Here is a 12,701-nt window from a genome sequence, read left to right as displayed (position 1 = left end):
AATCTTCAGTTGGGGCAATGCTCCGAGTTATAAACAAAAATGTTGATGTCTCAACTTCTGTGCGTGTGTGTGTGTGTGTGTGTGTGTGTGTGTGTGTGCGCACGCTGACAGTTTGCTGTCAGGTCCGGTGTTTCCGATGGAAAGTCTCATGGAGCAGATAAAGCTGCTTTCCGGTGTTTCTGTTCCAGGAAGGTGGGGACGGGACGTCTCACTCTGCTGCCTGATTTACGTTTCCCCTCTCGATGGAGGAAGCCTTTAAAACGGCGCCCTCGCTGCTGCATGGCCAGTCGAAGCGTCGCCATGTTGTCGGGGAGAGACGAGCTGCTGGGCGCCGCTCTGGTCATCGTCGCTCTCGTTTCGCAGAGTGAGTCGGTTTCCTTCTCCGCCGTTTCCTTCCACTCCTGTTTTTAACGCTTTCTGTCTTCGACGGTCCCAGGCGACGCCATCATCGGCGGCAGAGAGGCGGCGCCGCACTCTCGGCCCTACATGGCGTCCATCCAGGCGCCGGAAGGGGAGAACATGAAGCACGAGTGTGGAGGCTTCGTGGTGGCCGAGCAGTGGGTGATGACTGCCGTTCACTGCCTGCCGACCGGGTGAGGCCGAACAAATGACGAAAATTAGCTTTTAATTCTAAAGGTATTGATTATGCAACCATGATGCGTTCCAGTATAAACTTGAGGTTAGGGTTAACCCTGAGGGAGGGGGAAACTGAGGAGCCGCCCATGGCGGGGGGAGAAACTGCTTTGGACAGGGAGGATGTTTTTACCGACGAGGAGGAGTTCTGCTTCGTCACTGCTCAGCTTGAGGATTGAGGTGAGCCAGGAAGTGGGGAGGCAGGATGGGGGGAGGGGGGTGGGTTCAGTCGAGAGGCAGAGCTGGGTGTCATCAGCAAAGCAGTGAAAGTGGATTTAAAAATACTGCCAAGTGAGAGATAGACCATGAAGAGGAGGGGCCCCAGGATGGAGCCCTGAGGTACGCCTGAAGTGACTGGAGGGCTGTGAAGAGCATCTGCTGGCAGGCACACTCAGGATTCCACCTGAAATGTTCTGGCTCAGCGTTTGTGTTTTCACAGAGCAAACGGGAGGAAGGTGGTGCTGGGCGTCCATTCGCTGAGCGAGCCGGAAGAAACCAAGCAAACCTTCGACATCCTGGAGCTTCACAACCACCCCGACTTCCTGGAGTCCAACTACGACAACGACATCGCTTTAATTAAGGTAAAGAGTGTTTGTCCTGCTGTCTCAGAGCGGGAGTCAGACGGTCCTCCGTCTCCCGCCTGCAGCTGGATCGGCCCTTCAACGCCTCCGAGGCCGTGGCGGCGGTGGGCTTCCTGCGAGCCGGCGGCGCCAATCCCGACACCGACGCGGAGGTGGAGGCCGCCGGCTGGGGGTCCCTGGACAACCTGGGGTCCAGACCGGACCGGCTCCGGGAGGTGGTGATGGACGTGGTCAACCCGGCCCGCTGCCGGCGCAGCGACTACTTCGGCAGGAAGTTCACCGCCAACATGATCTGCGCTCACAAGCTGTGTCCGGAGCCGTGCGCCCAGCCGCACAAGAAGGAGGACACCTGCGACGTGAGTGCGACCGCTGCCGGGCCACGCCCACTTCCTGATGGCCGCAGGTCAAAGTGGCGTTTCTCACTCGGACGTGTTCCTGCTTCTCTTCCTGTGGGGTCTCCAGGGCGACTCCGGGGGGCCGCTGCTCTTTAACGGCATCGCGGTGGGCATCACCTCCAACGGGGGGAAGAAGTGCGGCCAGGTGAAAAAACCCGGAATCTACACCATCGTGTCGCACTACACCGAGTGGATCGACGGCATCATGAACCCGCAGCCGGCGGCGACTCCGGAAACCAGCCAGTGAACTCCAGGCTGACCCTGACCCTGACCCTGACCCTGACCCTGACCCTGACTCCTGACCCCTGACCCCTGACCCTGACCCCTGACGCTGACCCTGATATAGAGGCCCGAGCTGTTAAATCAGCCCAGTTCTGATCAGTATTCATGATAAGAGCACACACTGGCACTTTTCCATTTATTCAAAATGTAATCCCAGAAAATAACAATAAAACCTTTGATTAACAATAAATGTACAAAAAAAATCCCTCTGTGCTGTTTTAGTGTTTTATTTCTTTCTCTCCTTTCTTTCAGTTCTGACTATTAAAAAGAAGCCGAGGCAAACATTATTAATTGTCGTTCTTTATTTGACTTCTGTTAGCAGGCAGCTGTTTCAGCATCATGTAGAAGACGGGAAACGGGACCAAACCAGCAGGATCATTTCAGAATATTGATTCTTATAATTGATCCAAAAGCAGATCTGGTGATATCTGGAGAATCAGCCTCGGCTGAGTCACTGAGGATGATTCATCAAGCTGTTTGCGTGTCTGTTATTGTTTACTCTCTCTCTTGACATGGCAGACACACATTAATCCAGGTAAACAAACACATTTCACGTCGTTTATCACTAAATTCATTCAAATCCAGCTGGTTCTGATGGGATGTCTTCTTCGTGTTCTCCCTTCATACACTCTGCAAACGTGGAACAGACTCACAAAGAATCATAAAAAACAACCATAACTCTTCAATCTTAAGTCATTACAGCGTCAATCCGACATGTTTTGATTCAGGAACCGTCCCTTCTTATCACTGTGTTCCTTCACAGGGTTATTGACCAATAAAGTGAGAAATCAGTGAAACAAATCTGAAAACCTGTCAGTCTTCATACCGACGGAGCTCAGCTGAACACAGTGAGCATCTGAATCATGAAGAGAAGAAAGATTAAAAAAAAAGAAAGAAAAATACCCCTCGATGTTCTCAGCTGATTAGCTCAGTTTGGAAAATCCCCAACACCAAAATATAAAAAAACTATGCATTGATTGAGTTGTTTTAGTAAAATATAAAGAGCATAGTTCCTCTGGATCTACAGTGATTGGATGTTTATAAAGATCAGTTTAGTTCTAAAGTTTTGAACTTTGTGAAGTAGTTGAGTCCAAATGAAGAAACCTGAACTGCCATGTAGTTTAATCAATATCTAAAATGAAGCATAAAGAGTCAGTGAAGAGGTATTATTTATTACACACCTGTTAAATGAACTGGTTCAAGTCTCTTCTACCCCAAACATGCATGCTTATCTTTTCAGTGTAGGTCGGTAATATGTCTGATTGGGACAGGGTTTTCTGTGAGTCCAACACTTGAAGCGACTGTCAAATATAAGAGGTTTGTATTTATCTGCTGAAGCTGGTTTATTTGTATTTTTAGCTTCGGTGTTTCTCTGAGTTTTCATTCCAGCAGCATGAAGGCTTCAGAAACCAGCCGAACATGCAGATGTGATGCGCAGACATTTGACGGAGACGGTTCGAACATCACAGTAAACTGACGTTTCTTTAAAATGCTGCTTCTCAAAGTCCCATGAAGCCTCAGCAGGAAGTGCTGTCTGCGTTCGGGGAGGAGCAGGAGGAAGAAACCGAGGAGGCCGGGGATCTGAGGCAGGAACCGGCCCAGGGTGACAGACTGGATGGAAAACTTAAAGGTATTAAAATCTAGCAGTACTTACCATCTGTGACCACTAGATGTCAGTGTGTGACCACAGGACGCTGCTACAGTACTGCAGAGTAACTTCCATTACTGCCGGTTCGACTGACTGAATGTAACCGACAGTGCAGTTACATCTGTACATGGAAAAACAAATGCAGCTTATCTATGTCTTCCGTCCCTCGTCATCACACCCGTTTTGACAGATGTGAGGTTTTTGGGGTAATTTTCTCTGCTAAACACCTGAAACATTTCTGTGTCCATGAAAACATCATCAGGTCTGCAGAACATTAAACTCTTAAGGTCAACCTCGTCTCATGATCACCGTCGCTTTACATTTGGACCAAGATGCTAATCAGAAGGCTGTGAGTGGAGCATTAATCTTACAGTAGCAGCGTGTCTTTAAGGACACAAAGAAGTTGACTTGACTTGAATCATTCGGGCTGAATTCTGGTTAGATTTGTACTGATTTTTGAAATTAAATCCCATCATACAGGTTTTTGTCAGAGATTGAGGAACAGATTAAGCATCTCTCAGTAAAGAGTTTCCTTCCATTCCTCCCTCCTTCCTCTCTTCGATCTCTTTGCTCCGTTCCTTCAACTCCTGGGGAGGAAACCTCCTGGTGGTGTAGGGGTTTCCTCCATGAGCGGCCACCAGCTTGTTGATTCCCAGAAGCAGATCTTTCACCTGGGGATAGCTCAAAGCATTGTGGGACTTTGAAACATTCAGCTCGTAATAGCGGCTGCCGCACTTCCGGACGAGATCCCGCAGCGCCGGATGAGCCCCGGCCACGTAGTCGTCGATCCACCGCGGTCTGTGCCGGCCGCCTTCGGCCTGGACGAAGAGGACGACGGCGTGCTCGGCGAACTCCCGTCCGAAGAGCCTCTGCAGGTGACCCAGCATGTCGCTCTCGCCCTGCGTGAAGCGGCCCACCTGCAGCACCAGCAGGAAGACGTGCGGGCCGGGCAGGGCCAGCGCCAGGCAGTCCTTCACCAGCTCCACGTCCTCCACCCCGTCCTCGTCCCACAGCTCCGGAGTGTCCACCAGGATGAGCCGCCGCCCCGCCGCGCACACCTCCTTCCTCTGGCAGCGCGCCGTGGGAGGGGCCCCGTCCGGGGCCGGGCCCGCCGCCCAGTACCGACCCCCCGCCCGCTGCAGGAGGAGGCCCAGAGCGGAAGACTTCCCGCTGCCGGAGAGACCCAGCAGGACCACCGACGTCTTCTGGGACTCCTCATCTGAAGCACAACCACAAGTTCACTCTCAATCTGTTCACGGGACGACGCCTCGAGAGAAAACACATCGATCTGAAAACTGCATCTGTTTACATGGAAACGGCAGAAACACTGAAAATGATGTAGTTCTCATGTTGGTCCACTAGATGGTGCTGTTTGCTTCTGTAATGAAACCACACGGAGAACGAGACACTCTCAACATTAGCAATGGAGAGCTCAGGCATTCATATGGACAGAACACCAAGTTGGACTGTTATTACAGTGACTGTCAACTCTAAAACCACCAAGTCCAGGAGGATCTGGACTGGAATCAGGACCAGGACCAGGAGAATCTGGACCAGAACCAGGACCAGCAGCACACGAGGGTTGTGTTTTCCCTCATTTCTATGGAGACGAAGTGGGAGCATTTTGTAAAAGTTGTGTTTCCAGTGGACACGAGTCCCGAAACAGTAAATATTTTTGATTTTCAAACTGTGGTGTAAACGGTGCCTTAGCGACTGTCTTTACCTTTTTAGAGTTTGTCTTTAAAAGCACCAATATGTGCTAATTTCTCATTTAAAGGAGATGCTGTGGATGGAAACGTTCTCATATTGATCACATACTATCTTAGATGTGACTGTAAATGTTTGACGTGACTCTCACGTTCTTCCCGTTACAGGTCAGGTTCTGTTGTCATTGGCCCACCGAGACAGTTTGAGTGTGTTGTTGGTGTGAAGCGGCGCTCACCAGCAGGGGGCGTCCTCTGCAGCTGCACGGTGAGGCTGTGGAAGGCCTCCTCCAGGCTCTGCCTCCGGCTCTCGTGCTCCTTCCTGTCGGCCTCGTCCCTCCGCCTCTCGTCGGCCTGCTTGGCCTTCAGCTCCTGCACGTCCCTGGCTCTGCGGGCCTCCCGCTGCTCGGCCAGCTGTCTGAAGGCGCGCTCGCTCTCCCGCGCCTGTTCCAGCTTCTGTCTCAGGATCTCCACGGCCTGGTCTTCGCCGCTCCGCCGCTTGGCCGCGCTGAGCATGGATTCGGTGTAGCCGCCGGAGCCGTTCTCCCTCGCCATGTCGTCGACCGTCCGGACGAGCGCGCGCAGTCCGTCGACCACGGCGGGCGGCGCCACTCTGCAGTATCGGCCGTCGCACGCTCTGATCAGATCCAGCAGGTCGTCGTCCAGCTGGTCCACGACCTGAGCGTCCTCCACCGACAGGACGACCAGGCGTCTGAGCGCCTCGGCTCCGCAGCACGTCTGCAGGGCCTCCAGGACCCTGCTCTCCGTCTGGGTGTACGCTCCGCCCCGGATCAGCAGCAGGAACACACCGATCCCGTCCGGGCGGGACCCCAAGCAGCCGTGGAGCGCCCGGCCGACGTCTTCCACCGGCACGTCCGGGCGCAGCTCTGCCCGGCGCAGGCTGATGGAGCGGCCCTCGAAACTCAGATCACACCGCTGGTCCGATCCCAGCGAGGTGACGGCGAGCTGCCGGCCCGGGTCTGTCCCGCCGTCCTGCAGCAGGGACCGCAGAGCGGACCACGGCTCCACCGCGGACAGGACCACCATCAGCTCCCTGGAGCTGGCTGCGCTGTCTGCAACACAACACAAACATGTGGCTCCATCAAGACACAACCCAAGCCAGGCGTTCGCACCGGGCACGCAGTGGATGAGCGGCGCTCACCGTGGGACATGTTGCTCCGGTCTGCTCCGACGCTCGAGCCCGACGAGGAAAACAACCAAACTGGATTCTCTGCTTCTGAAACGGCCACTATATGGAGGGTGAGGGCGCTTCCTGGTGACAAGCGTTCAGGTGGAACGCAAAGCAAATGCATTCAGCGATACCATCGAGGTGGAAGCGCCTCTTCCTCATGCCTGACTCAAACACTCTGGAGGCCTTTGCCTTCTTCTTCCCTTTCAGACAAGCTTCAGTGACCCGAGGCTGCTGCAGGCCGCAGCTCAAACCGTTCATGAAGTTATTTAAACTCTTCTTACCTAATTCTGTTCTGTGTTTTTTACATATTGTACACAGTTTTTTTAATAAAACTGCACTGATTCCATTACTGCTGGCATGCTCCGTGGACAGCAAGAAGTTTCAATGTGCAGAGAATCATGTTTTCAGACAAAAAAAAAAAAAAAAAAAAGTGACAATTAGCCCAACCTTGACTTCGAGGTATCGGTGAGTTCATTCACCCCTCTGTACACGGACAATCAGCAGTCCCCCACACAGACCACATGTTCCAAGTCACAGCTTGTGGTTGTTATCAAGCTCCTGCTTTCTGCTGGACGGGTTTGTTGAAGACTTTTGTTCCCATGTGACACGATTTTGACCAGTGAAGTTTTCTGAAGTGTGAGACACGAGCCAGATTTTATCTGAGTGACGGATAAAAGCCAGATGACGATAACTGACGATAATGTGAGTACCCTTTAACCCTCTTTGCAGGAGTGAAAATAAAGACTCAAAAATACTCAGATTACTCTTATTTTTTTTTCCTGCGTGTGCCTTTTTTTTTTTTTGTTTGTAAGTTTACTCCTACTTCAGTGAAATCTACACACAGCAGGCCACTGAAGTACATTTCTTTTGATTAGCATCTTGGTCCAAATATAAGACGACAGTGATCATGAGACGAGGTTGACTTTAAAGACTTTCATGTTCTGCAGACCTGATAATGTTTTCATGGAAACAGAAATGTTTTGCGTGTTTAACAGTGAAAAACATACCAAAAAATCCAATCTGTCAAAACGGGTGTGATCACAAGGAACAAAAAAACATAAACAAGCTGCATTCGTTTGTACAGACGTAACTGCAGTGTTGGTTACGATGGATGTATAGTTGCCTTTCACTTCAAATTCAATCCGTGCAAATAAAGCCTAAATACATTTATGTCAGTTCATCAGTTCCCCCTGTTGACCACTGGGCGGACACAGAGCTGAGTGGGACACAGGAAGTAGATGGACATGATGTGTGACTATCACATCCATAGATAGCGTAACCCAATGGGGACTAACGTCGTCACATGGCGGCCATCTTGGTACAGGGCCGCTCACTCACTCATCACATTAATGTCAATCGATTTTCAAACGACTTGGTTTGGTATGAACGTCAGACATGTAGACATTTAACTGCATGCAAAAAGAAAAGTTGTGATTTTAACATTCAGTCTGCATCATAGCAACGTAACGTTAGTAATAAATCAAACTGTCTGTAAATCCGTCAAGAATTCAATGACTTGAGCATTTTAATTAGTGTAAATCACTCACCTTCCCTCAGATTACCCAGAGCGCCCCAGAGTGGTCCACTGTCCCAAGATGGCCGCCAGTGAACGACGTTGCTGAGTCCGCCTTGAGGCATCTGGTTCTTATATGATATCTATGATCACATCAGTGTGATGGACAGAGACACAGGAAACAGAGACAGAAGTGCAAGAGGTCAAGGGTGCACACGGTAAATAGTTTCTTTCTTTGCAACTTTTGTGTGATTGAAGAGGTGATTTGTGGTGTGAAAAGCAATGACTGTGTGTGAGGTGGTTGACCTGTACTCATTTTCACAGGCACCACTGTGAAGATTGTTTGAGAAGTTTGGATTGTTGTTTACATGAAGACCTTGAATTGAGTTGATTCTGTGACTAAAGTGTGAATGCTTACAACCTGAAATGTTGTCAGATCGGACTTTTGTGTTGAATGAAGTATAATTGAAAGACTGATGAGTTTGGTGTCATGAAAATATATTAATTGAGATTTTTATGTCTTCATTTTAACTTTCACTGTGTTTAATGAAGATGTTTAACCAAGTTCAGAAGAATGTAATCTTTTTATTATCATCAGTAAGAAGTGTGGACTCTATAATTGACCAGGAAGTAGTTACAGTCAGTCAAATCCAGCAGTAATGGAAGTTACTCTGCAGTACTGTAGCAGTGTCCTGTGGTCACACACTGACATCTAGTGGTCGCGGATGGGAAGTACTGCTAGATCTTTATACCTTTAAGTTGTATGAACAACCAAATAACTTAAAATAGTGTGAGAAATAGTCCCGGGCGGTTCAGTTTTCCACCCAGTCTGTCACCCTGGGGGTACAGGCCTGGCCGTCACACCTGCGACTGGGAGTGGAGATCATTTTCCCGATGAGCAGGCCGTCTATTTGAGCAGACCTCAGACTCCACTCCGGCACCGGATCGTAGCTTGAACTCCAGTCAGTTCAGTGCTTGTGATTTTGCTCCGTGTTATTTGTGGTTCTCACATCTCTGCTCTGTTCTAGTGGAAGTTGTTCTTGTGGAAAATGCTCAGACCTTAATAATTAGAAATGTACACATATGACCAGGACTGCTTTGAATGACTGTGTGGAGATAGTCAAAAGAGGATTCTTTTTAATCTCTGTCCTCTCTCCATCAGGGCCAGCGAGGAGCGCCAGCGAACGATGGACTGGGGAGTCAACAGGTCCAATAACAGAGACCATAGTTTTGGGAGTTGTTCTGTTTAGATGTTATTTTTCTGTGGCTGTTTTCTACAGTTCCTGTTCTTACATGCAGGTTGCCAACATCAGTGTTACGATTAAAGAAAGTTATGCACCGTATTTTTAAAATAATATCGCTTAATTTTAATAGGCTCAAACCTATAAAATGGGGGAAAGTAATGACTAAAATGAAGAAGGAAACAAAACCCAGATTTTTCCAACTTTTAAACACTGAGTAAATTCTACATCAAAATGTAGTTACAGTCCTTGTGATTCTCCCAATGCTTTCATGTTTTCTCTCTCTAAAACGGTTCTCTCTCCAGATGCATTTGTTTGAGGAGAGTGCAGAATTTTCTCCCCTCCGCTCCCCACCACGAGTTGAAGCAGCCACTAAAGTGAAACAGCGTCAATCGGCAGCCTCTGACCTGGAAATGAGGCGCCAGTGTCAGCAGGGGCGCGAGAGGAAGATCGGTGGGAGGAGGGCTGCTTTTATACTGGGCCACCTCCCATCACCACCTCAGATCTGTCGTCTAATATGGTGAATTGTTAAGTGAATTGTAAAGGAGTCTGCCATTATCTGATAAGTGCATAAAATGCCAAATTAGAAGGAGTTTCTAGTTCGTGTGGTGCTTAGCCCACCTACGGGCTTCGCTATTGGTACCCTCCTTTGGCGCCAGCCAGACACTGAGACAGACCAAAAAATTTGCCGTGCCAATCATGCCCGGGCGCTGGCACGCGCCCCGCCCCGCGTCAAGAGGATATAATCCGAGCGGCTCCGCACAAACTCCCTTCTTCTTTCTCAGCCTGAGATGCATCATTGCTTTTCAAGACAAAGACAAAGAGAAGATTTACGAAGATGGACAAGCCGGCCCGATGTGAGTCGGCCTCCGGCGTCGGGCCCTTCGACTGCCGCGGATGCGGCACACCACTGCTGGAGCAAGACCGGTACAGCCGCTACTTCTGAGGTAAGGGGCCACCGGGGTTCCCAGCCGGGGCTTTCCTCTGCCCTCTTCTCCACCGGCGCGTGGGCGTCTGCCTGGGGAGTGGCTCGGATCGGGGCTCTGGGATTGCCGCCAGTCATCTGGGCCCTGGGTGCCTCTCTAGCCTGCTTCTGGTCTTCTCAGGGGTCAGAGGTCATATATGCATGATCACTATAACATTTCCATGATCACGCTGATCTTTAATCACTCTTCACCTTCTACCTGTGGACTCAGTTCCCTCGTTTTCTTGTAGTGGGTTAGACCAGTGGGGATCTGTCGGCCGCTCCTGATGCTCTGGTGAAATTTCATACTTGAATCCTCAGTTTGCACGCCCCAGTTCACTGCCAGCTATATTCGCCAACAAAAAGTCCGTAAGATGCCCTCTGTCATGTCTTTATGTAGGTGCAGTAGCCAACTGTCTATTGTTAAAAAAAAAATAAAGAATTGTCTGTCCTTGCACTCTCTCCTTTCTCTTCACCCTCTTTCGTCGTTGTTGGATCGCCTGTTCACTTTCTGTTTCTTTCACTTTCTGTCTCTCTGTCAGTTCCAGCAATATCATGTATCAACACTCAAAGTAAATAAAATAATTAAAAAAGAAAAAAAAGCATGTTAACAAGAGGAGAAGAGGAGCTTTACACTTGTAAGCTTCTCTTGGAAAAGCAAATCTGTCGGGCGTATAACAGCAGCCGGACTCCCATTCTGCTGCTTCCATGCTGGACAGGACAGGTTAAAAAAATAAATAAATAAAAGGAAGAGTTGGAAACTGCCTGGTGGTCAGATGTGGAGCGGTGGGGAAGAGCAGGCTGTGGTGTTACGCAGAGTCAATAAGGATACCAGGTCATGTTTAAGTCTCTTTATTCAGCATAGCACATGCAAACATACAGCCGCTCTCTGGCGCTCGTGTGCATCTGAACATAAAGCCAAGAAAACGGAAACACAGTGTATCACTTCCAGTGATGCCTTTCACAATAAAATAACACCTCACATCACATCACCCTTTCTTTGAGTCTTTCAAGACACTAAGAAGTAGATTAATAAATGACTCACATTCATTTTTTTTCACATTGTGCACGCTCCAAATATGTAAACATGATTTCTTTCCATAATTATCTTCAAACATTAATGTAGACCAAATAACACGTCATTTACACATCCATGTAGCTGTGATTATAAACATTTAGAACAACACAGCTTAACACCTGTTCATTTAGCATAATCAGCGTATTTAGCAGGTGGTCTATCAACTCTACCACTCATGGTCGTTCGAGCTGGAGTTGCATTCTACCTGACATCAAGTGAGTCTGGTGGATGAGGCTCAGGATCCTCATGGGAAGGAGACGCATGTGGCTGGGGCGCTGACGATAGGGTTTAGGTGTCGACGGTTCCTCCTCGGCACTCCTCTGTTTGGACAAGATCTTGGAGAACCACACCTTGTCAGAACAGTTGCCGGTTCTGTCCATCCATTTTTGCTGTCCAGTTTCACTGCGACTCTTCGTCCTGGTTGGAGTTCTGGAAGCCGTTTGGCACCATACCTGCTGTCGTGGGTCCGTTGGTATTTTTCTTTTGTTCTCTTATCCGTCTCTCTGGCGAGCTGGAGGTCCGGCCATGCAGGGTGCAGCTTCGTCTCCAAAGTAGGTCCTCAGTTGTCTTCCAAGCATGAGTTGGGTCGGACTCAGACCAGTGGCTTAAAAAAAAATTATATAAACAAATAGTGACCCTAGATGGTGTTGCTTTAACTCCCAGTAACACTGTGAGGAACCTGGGAGTGACCTTTGACCAGGACTTATCCTTTAACTCCCACATTAAACAGATCTGCAGGACCTCCTTCTCTCACCTGCGTAATATTTCTAAAATCAGGAACATGCTGACTCAAAGCCATGCTGAGAAATGCATTTGTTCCTCCAGAGTAGAATACTGGAATTCCATGTTACAACTGCCTAAAAAATCTCCAACTGGTTCAAAATGCTGCAGCAAGAGTTCTGAGGAGAACCAGCAGGAGAGATCATGTCGCCCCAATATTATCTTCTCTTCACTGGCTTCCTGTTAAATCTAGAATAGAATTTAAAATCCTTCTCTGAACCTATAAAGCCCTGAACAACCAGGAACCATCATATCTTAAAGAGCTGTTAGTCCCACACTGTCCCAGGAGAACGCTTCGTGGCCTGCTGGAGGTTCCTCGGTTCTCTGAAAGTAGAACAGGAGGCAGAGCTTTCAGCTCTCAGGCTCCTGTCGTGTGGAACCAGCTCCCAGTTCCAGTGAGGGAGGCTGAGACAGTCTCTGCTTTAAGACCTTTCTGTTCAGTAAATCTTCAGTTCGGGCTGCTTCAGGACTTCCTTTTCTTAGTGGTGCCATTGTAGGTTGCAGGGCCGGCTCTAGGCATAGGCGAACTAGGCGGCCGCCTAGGGCGCCACGTCCCGAGGGGGGCGCCGCGGTCGTACAAGGGGCGCCACGACGCTCTGTGTTCCGTGTGCCCCGCTGTGCAGCGGTCGACGCACCGCGCTCCTCGTCCTCGGCGCTGCCCGGCACTGATCGGTATTGTTCGGCACCGCTC

The 12,701-nt window shown here is 49.5% G+C and overlaps 2 protein-coding genes across 2 annotated transcripts; one reads left to right on the top strand and one right to left on the bottom strand.

Annotated features, from left to right (window-relative positions):
- Positions 1 to 208: 208 nt before the first annotated feature.
- Positions 209 to 2,085, top strand: LOC115384582 (complement factor D-like). The gene is made up of 5 exons (XM_030086835.1): positions 209 to 364; positions 437 to 593; positions 1,073 to 1,214; positions 1,280 to 1,570; positions 1,677 to 2,085. Exons 1-5 carry the CDS (start codon positions 280 to 282, stop codon positions 1,854 to 1,856), a joined length of 855 nt encoding a protein of 284 aa, XP_029942695.1. The 5' UTR covers positions 209 to 279; the 3' UTR covers positions 1,857 to 2,085.
- On the bottom strand, positions 2,082 to 6,494 carry LOC115384581 (uncharacterized). The gene is made up of 3 exons (XM_030086834.1): positions 6,405 to 6,494; positions 5,482 to 6,315; positions 2,082 to 4,758 (listed from the first exon to the last, which is right to left on the bottom strand). Exons 1-3 carry the CDS (start codon positions 6,412 to 6,414, stop codon positions 4,046 to 4,048), a joined length of 1,557 nt encoding a protein of 518 aa, XP_029942694.1. The 5' UTR covers positions 6,415 to 6,494; the 3' UTR covers positions 2,082 to 4,045.
- Between the last annotated feature and the right edge of the window lie 6,207 nt (positions 6,495 to 12,701).

Source organism: Salarias fasciatus, unplaced genomic scaffold (genome assembly GCF_902148845.1).
Source record: "Salarias fasciatus unplaced genomic scaffold, fSalaFa1.1, whole genome shotgun sequence".
NCBI lineage: Eukaryota > Metazoa > Chordata > Actinopteri > Blenniiformes > Blenniidae > Salarias > Salarias fasciatus.
This window is presented reverse-complemented; position numbering and strand designations above follow the sequence as displayed.

Coding starts and splice junctions, on each gene's coding strand:
- LOC115384582 (XM_030086835.1), top strand. CDS start 280: ATGGCCAGTCGAAGCGTCGCCATGTTGTCGGGGAGAGACGAGCTGCTG. Junction 594..1,072: donor GTTCACTGCCTGCCGACCGG/GTGAGGCCGAAC, acceptor GTGTTTTCACAG/AGCAAACGGGAGGAAGGTGG. Junction 1,215..1,279: donor ACGACATCGCTTTAATTAAG/GTAAAGAGTGTT, acceptor TCCCGCCTGCAG/CTGGATCGGCCCTTCAACGC.
- LOC115384581 (XM_030086834.1), bottom strand. Junction 4,759..5,481: donor GCAGAGGACGCCCCCTGCTG/GTGAGCGCCGCT, acceptor GTTGTGCTTCAG/ATGAGGAGTCCCAGAAGACG.